General features: G+C 35.1%; 1 protein-coding gene across 8 annotated transcripts in view; it reads left to right on the top strand.

The window, feature by feature from the left end:
* The window catches only part of BCAS3 (BCAS3 microtubule associated cell migration factor), a 599,290-nt gene that overhangs the window by 137,361 nt on the left and 450,898 nt on the right, over nt 1–11,031 (top strand). For all 8 annotated transcript variants that reach the window (XM_039255980.1, XM_039255983.1, XM_039255979.1 and 5 more), the window contains exons 8-9: nt 4,303–4,410; nt 8,764–8,840. In XM_039255980.1, coding sequence (XP_039111911.1) covers nt 4,303–4,410; nt 8,764–8,840 — 185 coding nt within the window. The remainder of the gene's footprint in view (nt 1–4,302; nt 4,411–8,763; nt 8,841–11,031) is intronic.

Here is an 11,031-nt window from a genome sequence, read left to right as displayed (position 1 = left end):
GTCCATCCATGTTGCTACACATGGCCAGATTTCATTGTTTCTCATTGCCACGTAGTATTCCATGGTGTAGATAAACCACATCTTGATCCATTCGTCCGTCGATGGACACTTAGGCTCTTTCCATGTTTTGGCTATTGTTGAGAGTGCTGCTGTGAACATTGGGGTACATGTGCTCCTATGTCTCAGCATTTCTATATCCCTTGGGTAAATTCCTAGCAGTGCTATTGCTGGGTCATAGGTGAGTTCTGTTGTTAATTTTTTGAGGAACCTCCACACTGTTTTCCAGAGGGGCTGTACCAGTTTACATTCCCACCAGCAGTGTAAGAGGGTGCCCGTTTCTGCACATCCTCGCCAGCATTTCGTGTTCTCTGATTTGCTCATTTTAGCCACTCTGACTGGCTTGAGGTGGTATCTTGGTGTCGTTTTGATTTGTATTTCCCTGATGTGGAGGGACACTGAGCATCGTTTCATATGTTTGTTGGCCATCTGGATGTCCTCTTTGGAGAAGTGTCTGTTCATACCTTCTGCCCATTTCTTCACTGGGTTGTTTGTTTTTCGGGTGTGGAATTTGGTGAGTTCCTTATAGATTCTGGATATCAACCCTTTATCTGATATGTTGTTTGCAACTATCTTTTCCCATTCCGTTGGTTGCCTGTTAGTTTTGTGGGTTGTTTCCTTTGCTGTGCAGAAGCTTTTAATCTTGATGAGGTCCCAATTGTTTACTTTTGCTCTTGATTCCTTTGCTTTGGGGGATGTGTCAAGTAAGAGGTTGCTGCGGTGGAGGTCAAAGAGGTTGTTTCCTGCTTTCTCCTCTAGGGTTTTGGTGGTTTCCTGTCTCACATTCAGGTCCTTTATCCATTTTGAGTTTATTTTTGTGTATGGTGTGAGAAAATGATCTAGTTTCATTCTTCTGCATGTTGCTGTCCAGTTCTCCCAACACCATCTTCCCTTAGCAACTTTTAAATATAAAATACAGTATTGTTAACTATAGTCACCATGCTGTACATTGTATCTGCAGGACATATTAATCTTCTAAATGGGTGTTTGCTCCTTTTGATGATCTTCTCCCATTTTGCTTACCCCCTATGTCTGGCAAGTACAGTCTGTTCTCTGTATTGATGATTTCAGCTTTTTTGTTTTTGAAAATTCCACATATAGGTGAGATCATACAGTATTTGTCATTGATGTATTTCACTCAGCCCTCAGTGTGTATCCATATCACAAATGGCAAGATTTCCTTTTTTAAATAATACCTGAATAATATTCCATTGTGTATGTATATCTGTATCTACCACATTTTCTCTATCCACTTATCCATTGATGGACCCAGGTTACTTCCATGTCTTGACTATTGTAAATAGTGCTGCAGTAACATGGCAGTGCATAGTGTATCTTTTATTATTATTATTATTATTATTATTATTTTAACTTTTATGTTTGTTTATTTTGAGGGGGAGAGGGAGCAGGCAAGGGAGAGGCAGATAGAGAGGGACAGAATCCCAAGCAGGCTCTGTGCTCTGGCGCAGAGCTCGATGCAGGCAGGTATTGAACCCATAAATTGCAAGATCATGACCTGAACCAAAATCAGAATTGGACGCTTAACCCATTCACCCACCCATGCGCCCCTTGAGTAAGTCTTTTTTGTTGTTGTTGATAAATACTCAGAGGTGGAATTGCTGGATCATATGATAGTTCTATTTTTCCTTAAAAATTTTTTTTCATTTAAATTCCACTTATCATACAGAGTAATATTAGTTTCAGGTTTAGAATTTAGTGATTCAGCACTTCCATACAGTACCTGGTGCTCATCACAACAATGATGATTAAAAAACCTTTTTTTAAATGTTTTATTTCTTAGAGAGAGAAAGAGACAGCATGAGCAGGGGAAGGTCAGAGAGACACAGAATCCAAAACAGGTTCTGGTCTCTGAGCTGTCAGCACAGAGCCCGATGCGGGGCTTGAACCCACGAACTGTGAGATCATGACCTGAGCTGAAGTCGGACACCTAACCGACTGAGCCACCCAGGCACCCCAACAAGTGCACTCCTTAATCCCCTTCACCTATTTCACATAACCCCACTCACTTCCCCTCTGGTAGCCATCAGCTTGTTTTCTATAGTTAAGAGTTTTTTTCTTGGTTTTAATTTTTTGAGGAACCTCCATACTGTTTTCCATAGTGACTACTCCAATTTATATTCCCACCATCAATGCACAAGAGTTCCCTTTTGTTAGCATCCTTGCCAACACTTATTTCTTATCTTTTTGATAATAGTCATTCTAACAGAAGTGAGGTGACATCTCCTATTACCTTAATTATCATTGTTTAATAATGTTTCGTAGATATAAGGTCATTAATCATGTTTTATAAATTTTCATAAATATTTAAAAATTAACTTGTTATTGTTAAATGAGAGTGGTAAGAGCAGATAACTTTGCGTTATTCTTGATCTTTTGGTGAAAGATTTTATTTTTAAGTCTTTGGGTTTTTGTAGATGTCCTTCAGCTGTTTGAAGTTCTCTTACTGGGATACACCTCATCTCATTTTGTATTGCTGGATTTGATTTGTTAAGATTTTGTTGAAGAATTTTTATGTATAGTCACGAGATACACAGATACAGAAATCTATCTGTAGTTACTTGCAAAGTATTTGTTTAGTTTTGTGATCAGGTGTTACTTGCTTCATAAAATAATTTGAGACGTTATTCCTCTTCTACCTTCTGAAAGTGTTTATGTGGGATATCTAAACATTTTTGTTTAAATGATTAATAGAATTTACAAATGAGCCATTTTTCAAAGGATTTCTGTGTGAGAAGCTTTAAATTAGGAGTTCAGTTTCTTCTATAGATACTAGAATAGTCAAATTATTTGTTTCTTTGTAGATTGGTTTAGATTGGTTTCAGAAAACTAGGTTTGATATGTTTTTTCTTTTGCTTACTCCAGTTTCAATTCATTGATTTCATGTTGTATTTTATTATTAAGTCCCTCATGGCACTTTTATTGGATTTAACTTGTTCTTCTTTTTCTACCTTCTTAAGGTGGAAACATGAATCTCTTTGTTCTAGAGTCAAGAACCCAGGGTCTTGGGGCGACTGGGTGACTTAGTCGGTTAAGCGTCCGACTTTCGCTTAGGTCATGGTCTTGCGGTTCGTGGGTTTGAGCCCCGCGTCGGGCTCTGTGCTGACTGCCAGCTCGGAGCCTGGAGCCTGTTTCAGTCTGTGACTCCCTCTCTCTCTGACCCTCCCCTGCTCATGCTCTCTCTCTCTCTCTCTCTCTCCTAGAAATAAAATAATAAAAATAAAAAAAAATTTGTTTTAAAAAAAAAAAGAACCCAGGGTGTTAATTACTATATCTTTCCAATACAGTCTGGTCATGTGGAATGTATATTTATATACAATTTAAAAAGAGGTCTCATTCTTGTTGATTTTTTTATTAGGGTTGAACTATTTCAGTTTAGAAAGTCTGACAGCCTGTGGTATATACTTCAATTTATTTTTATTTGTTTTTGTTTTTTTGTGTGTAAATATGGCAGAATTTTTACTTAGATTTATTCCAAAGTATTTAGTGTATTCATGCATTGTTTTAATATTCACTTTATAATGGTTTGTCCTTAATTTATAAAAATACCCGTGCTTAGTGTACCTAGTGACCTGAGTAAATTGACATGTTAGTTAATTAACAATCTATATTACCAATTAATTCATGTACTAACCCATATATTAATGGTTTGTCTTTATGTATATTTTGACATACAGATATGTCTTACTGGGTTTATATTTACACAGGCAAATTTTTGGCCAATAATGACAGCTTTATTTCTTCCTTATTGTAATTTCTTTTCTTGCCTTATGCACAGGACCTTCCATACTATGTTGAGTAGAGGTGGTAATAATGAGTATTCTTGTCTAGTTTCTGATTTTAGGGTGAAGATTTTCAATGTTTTACCATTATTATGACTGATAGGTTTTATTAGTTTTAAGGTTGCTAAACGTTATCAGATGAAGTATTTCTTATGAACAAGTTTTTAATTTTATCAAATACTTTTCTGTATTTATTGAGATAATCTTATATTCTTTGGTATAATAATAATTTGGTGAATGAGTTTCATTTTCTTTTTTCTCCCTTAATTTTGCATTAATGAAATGAGTTGATTGGGATATATTATGATATTTTTAATAGTTCAGTTTTCTTGTGTTATGTTAATTAGGAGTTTTAAGATTATGTTAATAAGAAAATGTAGAGTTTACTGGCTCTCCCACATTTTAAAAAATAATGGCTTTTGTCTTTTTTTTTTTTTTTTTTTAGCACAAGTCCACCGTACTGTTGTGTAGATCTATATTCACTTCGTACTGGTGAGATGGTCAAGTCTATTCAGTTTAAAACACCTATCTATGATCTCCACTGTAACAAGCGGTAAGCATTTTTTCATGTGTTTTTTTTCTTTACTATTTTTTTAACGTTTATTTATATTTGAGAGAGAGAAAGAAAGAGGGAATGAGATATCAGGGGAAGGGCAGAGAGAGAGGTAGACACAGGATCTGAGGCAAGCTCCAGACTGAGCTGTCGGCACAGAGCCCCACATGGCTCATGAGATCATGACCTGAGCTTTGTCAGAAGCTTAACTGACTAAGCCACCCAGTTGGCCCTTTGATGTGTTTCTTTTTTAAAAAAAAATTTTTTATGTCTTTATTTTATTTTGAGAAACAGAGACAGAGAGTGAGCATGGGAGGTGCAGAGAGAGAGGGAGACACAGAATCTGAAGCAGGCTCCAGGCTCTGAGCTGTCAGCATATAGCCCAAGATGGGGCTTGAACCCATGGACTGTAAGATCATGATCTGAGCCGAAGTCGGATGCTTAACTGGCTGAGCCACTCAGGCGCCCCAATGTGTTTCTTTATACAATGTAATGTACTTCCTGGGCATGTAGAGCTCTAGTGTTATCAATGACTCTATTTGATTTTTTTTTTTAAGTCACAAAACACCTTCTGAATTCTGCCAAATGAGGTAGCTGTTAAGATTTCTGAATGAATGTTTTCAAACTTCCAGTCTTAAATCATTAGTGAATTAAGTTCACTGAGTCATAATCAGCATTTTAAAATGGAAATGGAAAAGAATAAAAAGTAAGCAATTGTAAAAAGGTTAAGCATTGTTTAGGGGAACTTTTTTTTACATGTATAACATGACTTTTTTTTTTTTTTTTTATTTCTAGGAGAGAGAGAGAGAGAGAGAGAGAGAGACAGCGTGAGCAGGGGAGGGTCAGAGAGAGAGGGAGTCACAGACTGAAACAGGCTCCAGGCTCCGAGCTGGCAGTCAGCACAGAGCGCGACGCGGGGCTTGAACCCACGAACCGCGAGATCATGACCTAAGTGAAAGTCGGACGCTTAACCGACTAAGCCACCCAGGCGCCCCTATAACATGACTTTTTAATATATAGAATGTTATGTGTGTTTACTGGTTTATGATGTGAAATATAACTTTCCTGTTAGCATTCATCAAAGCAAAGCATATTTCTGAACAGTAAAAATGGCTTTTAAATATTGTTTTTTCTTGGGGCGCCTGGGAGGCTTAGTCGGTTAAGCGTCAGACTTTCGCTTAGGTCATGATCTTGCGGTTCGTGGGTTCGAGCCCCGCGTCAGGCTCTGTGCTGACTGCCAGCTCAGAGCCTGGAGCCTGTTTCAGAGTCTGTGTCTCCCTCTCTCTCTGACCCTCCCCTGCTCACGCTGTGTCTCTCTCTCCTAGAAATAAATAAAAATATTTTAAAAAACATTGTTATTTCTTTATATTTAACAGTAGAACTAAAGCATGGACTAGATAGATTTTGCTTCCTTCAAATCCATATTTTCTTAGAGATCCATCCAGAATCTCTAAGAAAATACTCAGATCTGGGCTGAACCTAACCCAATGATAGTGAAGATTTAACTTTTGCCATTGAATATTAGCGGAGAAAGGGACCTTAAGAATCTTCTATTACTCAGCACTTCCTTTTACATGTGAGAAAATAGCAGCTGTTCATTGATAAATGTCTTGATCGAGGTCATGGATGGAAACTGTAAATCGGAACATCTCATCAGAAAGCAAACACATGGAACATGGAAAACACAATATTTGATGCTGTGTCAGTATAAAATAAATTTTGTAATAAAAGACTCAGGTTAGATGTGAAAGAGATTCAAAAAGTGACTCAGAAAGGTTGAATATAAAAAGAAGCTAAAGATAGACCTGACAAATGCAAACTGAAAGAACTTGTGTGCTTTGATACTAATGATAAAAGTGTTTGAACTCAAGTACAAAAACATGAACTAGGACAAATAAAAGCTGTTCAGTGATAGTGTGCGGTTCATATTGGAGGTCTAATTTTTATGCATATTTCTACTTTAAGTAATATCTAACTCAAAATTATAGGAAACAGAAATATTATTGCTGGGATAATGTAATTATCCAATGACACAGCAAATTATTCAAAATCAACATTATTGAAAGGCTGGATCCAGTGGGTAATATAGTCAACCTGGGAAAAAAAAGCCCTTCTTCAAGTGTCCTTTGTGTTGTCTCACACAATGGATTCCGTACCTATTTAGCCAAACAGCAGTTTGAACACACTTGAAAAGGGAGATTAAGTACAAATAAGATTTGTAGAACACAGTTTACTTGTAGTACTACAAATACACAGATATACTAGAAAACAGAAAGACAAAGTGCAGTTAAATTTTCAAAAAAGTATTTCTTGCAAATTTTTTAAAAAACTGTTAAGAGAAATAGGGCACCTGGGTGGCTTAGTCTGTCAAGTGTCTGACTTCGGCTCAGGTTATGATCTCATGGTTCATGAGTTCAAGCCCTGCATCGGGCTCTGTGCTGACAGCTCAGAGCCTGGAGCCTGCTTCGGATTCTGTGTCACCCTCTCTCTCTGCCCCTTCCCTGTGTGCTTGCTCTCTCTCTCTCTCTCTCTCTCTCTCTCTCTTTCACTCACTCTCTGGCAAAAATAAATAAAAAATGACAGATGCTATGAATGACAGATTTGGGTTTTTCTTAAATCTGCACTTGTTCCAAGTACTGTGTTCCAAGTACTGCAATTAGGTCAACTTTTCCTACAACAAATGTTTTTGTGTTTATTACATTTAATTTTATCTGTGAAGTAATGAGCACATTTAATATTTTAACAGATATAAATTACCTTGAAAATTAATACCGTTAATTTTTTTGTAGTCATCAGTGTGCTTTTCGTAAGTAATTAGTAATTGTGAAACTTGTGAGTAGGAATAAAAGCAGATTAAAAGAGTGATTTATGAATATGAGATATCACTAATGAAAAGTGAATTTGAAATTCTCTGGATATTTGGTTGATGTGGCAAAGGTTCATATTCTACATTTTTTTTTTTAAGAAAAACTATTTAAATATATGTTCCAACAAAAAACATCTGTTGATTTGGCCACATTGTGTATTTTTTTTAAAAAATTGATTTTCCCATTAGAAGTTGCATGGGTTCAAATGTGGCAAAAGTTAAGAGGAAAAGCTATCATGTGGATTTCAGGACACTGCTTAGATTTTGCTCTATAAAGTGTCAAATCTATTCACCAGGTCTTCCCTGCTTAATTTACATTTGGTTTTGCAAATCAGTTCTATGGCACAGTGTTTTGAACTTAGCAATACTCATAATAAATTAAACTGTCCTTGTGGAAATCATCCTTTGTTACTTGTTATTATGGGGAGGGGCTGCTTGATTATAGGAAAACCTTTTCATTTCTGGTTTGTCTGGGTTTTCTCTCATTTGAGTTTGTCACCTTCTTCTTAGGGATTCCCTAAGGCTTTTAACCTGGGTCTGAGGGTTGGTTGGTTTCTTATGTTAAGTGCCATGACAGAATCATTTATTGTGTGTTGTCAGCTGTGTTAAGGATTTTGTTTTGCATTAGCAAATGAACAAGATTAATAAAGCATGCATGTTAAAAACAACATTCCCCACCCCCCACATTCATTAACATCTGTTACTCAGGTTTGCCTCCCTCAAATTGGGAAAAATAGACTGAGTATATCAAATATTTAACAATTTTAATTTTTTATTTAATTATTAAAATGACTTTGAAATTTGGATCTTTACATTAATGTTATGCAAGAAGGAGAAGTATTCTCAAACATAATTTAAAGATATCTTCCTTTGGATATGTTTTAGGAATTTTGATAATGAAAAAATTTTATAACTGAGTTATTTTCCTAATTATTTGCATATCTTGGGCTCTGGGAGACATATAGTTCATACAGATTCTGATTACATTTTAGTATATTGAGTCAGTTAGAAATGGCTCATTTATACTGAATAACAGTTGTTTGAGTTTGCTTTCTTTCTTTTGCTCTTGCGTTGGAAAATTCAGCAGTCATTTTAAGTGACCGGTTACATAAATCCATTTTATGTTTAATTTTATGACTTTGATCCAGCACTGGAAAAACACTTTTAGTAAATAGCCAGCAGTTTATTGATTTCATACAATCCTAATGAAGATAGATTTATTTGATTAATAATGAATGAAAATAAAATTTTATTCAGAGAAAAATAATTTTTTAAGTAATAGTTCTGTCACTTTTCTTCTAATCATGTCTCTCTTGATTATTGTAAGGATTTTGTGGTTCTGTTTTTACATTTTAACAGGCAGAGGTTTCTTGCCAAAATTGCATTGGTAGATACTTATTTAAATCTAATGATTTAACTTATTTATGATTTAATTTACAGAATTTCACATTCACATTTTTTGTTTTCTTCCCCTCCTCTAATTTTAGGATCCTCGTTGTAGTCTTACAAGAGAAAATTGCTGCCTTTGATAGCTGTACTTTCACAAAAAAATTTTTTGTCACAAGTATGTATGAAATTGATTTATTCTTATACATTTGAGTTTATACTATTTGATAGAATTAGCAAACTTATTGTAATCGTAATATCAGTGTTTCATGGTTATTCAGTTATGATATTTCCTGTGTTTCTGTGGATCTCTTACTTACTAATTTAATTTAATGGTGTATCTTTACAGCCCACCACACATTTTATTCCTGTTATTGAGCATGCCTTATACTGTATTGCCTCAGTTTCTCTTTATAGTCTCCTTGAGTAATTGTGATTAACTTAGGTTCATGTAGCTACATTATCCTTTCAAAGCCTTTGTTAAATTACTTATTTAAGAAAACATACTTGAAGAGATAACTGGGTTATTGTAACTGAGGGATTTGAAACTTGGAAAAATGTTTCAGCATCTTTCTTTGCCTCCCTTTTTCTTATTTCATCTCCCATGACTTCTAATACTGTTGGAAAGTGCAAAAATAAGCATAGAATCTGGACCCATACATGCACTCACTGACTGGGCTACTGATTTTTTTTTAAGGCTTATTTATTTATTTTGAGAGAGAGATCGAGAGCATCCACACACACAGGTGTGCAGGGGAGGGACAGAAAGAGAGAGAATCCCAAGCAGGCTCCAGGCTGTCATTTCAGATCCTGATGCAGGGCTTAAACTCATGAACTATGAGATCAGGACCTGAGCTGAGATCAAGAGTCAGACACTTAACTGACTGAGACACTCAGATGTCCCTGACTTTTTTTTTTTAAAGGCATTGGTTTATGCAGTTGTGGGGCTGGCAAGTCCAAGATTTATAGGGCAGGCCAGCCAGGTGGAGATTCCAATAGGAATTGAGTCCAAAGCAAGTCTGGAGTTAAGAGTTTTTTTTAACCATATGCTAGTAAAATCATAGTTCTCATTCTTATCATCTATATTTTAACTTCTGTAATTCACCTTCAAAGCTCTTTTTCCCAGAGTCTGATTATGCATATGCTGCAGAAATAGTTTTGTTGGTACAGACAGCTATTTACATACTTATTCATTAGGTATTTACCAAATATCTACTATTATCTACTGTCTACTTTGTATTAAGCACTGGGTAGTAGACATTATCCTTTCTGATAAGAGATCATGTTCTTGAGATAACTAGTACATTATAATTTATATGTAATTGCATATATTATATATGATATATGATATATAGCACATAATATAATAACTCATAATGCATGGTTTATAATTTTGTAAACTAGGAAGGAGAATTATGACAACGTGCCTTTGAGCTTGTAATCATCTCTTAGAGAGCAACAAAGATAATAATGGAGATCATGTTTACTGAGATATTTTTTGTTTATCACAAGGCCTAATGTATACCATTCATATCTTTAGCCCCTAGGACATTGGTTAGTGCAGTGTAGGCTCTCATTAAATATTTCTTGAATGAATGAGTACACTAATCCAGCTATCAGTTATTTTATGGTGGTCAGAAATGTATTTATGTGTTAATAATTATTAAATGTAGATTATTAGGCAGGATCTTATATTGTTACATCTCTCTGTAAAATAATTAAAGAGGTTTTGAGGAACATATATATTTGTTAATAACATCTTCATTCACAAATGTATTATTATGCATAATCTGGGAAGCTTTGGATATTACATGGCCTTTTTTAGTTTATTCTTTCTTATACACGTCTTATGCATTAATATATTATATTTGTATTACTCTTTATTACAATTAAAACTATTAGAGAAATAGAACATATCTAAGGGGCCATGTCTGAATCTATCCATTACTTCCGTATGTGTGGGCTGCAGAGCAATGGATCAGGACACAGTGTGAACACTTCAGTCAGATTCAGATACCAGGTTAGATTCAGATACCAGGTTTTTTTGAGCATTTATCTTACATTTAATCAGTGGTCTTCTGCCTTTCATCATTAATCAAAGATATGTGTGGCCTGACTTCTGCAAAGTCAGATATCTTTGTTGTGACTCCATATTAATTTTACAGTTACTCTACTATGTTTTGTTAGCTGATTTTACCTTTTAAAATCAGTTCAGGAGAATAAGGCTACTTTCTTTTTTCTTTTTAAATAATAAAGATAGCCTACTTTTGCTGCCTCAGCTGAGTATTAAATTCAGGGAAAAAATCTCAATCATCCTTTGTTAAGATAGTTTATTTAAATGACAATGTATGTTTTGAAATTTAAACCTT

Source organism: Hyaena hyaena, unplaced genomic scaffold (genome assembly GCF_003009895.1).
Source record: "Hyaena hyaena isolate Hyena2069 unplaced genomic scaffold, ASM300989v1 scaffold_553, whole genome shotgun sequence".
NCBI lineage: Eukaryota > Metazoa > Chordata > Mammalia > Carnivora > Hyaenidae > Hyaena > Hyaena hyaena.
The sequence above is the reverse complement of the archived record's forward strand: the minus strand, read 5'-3'. Positions and strand labels throughout refer to the sequence as shown.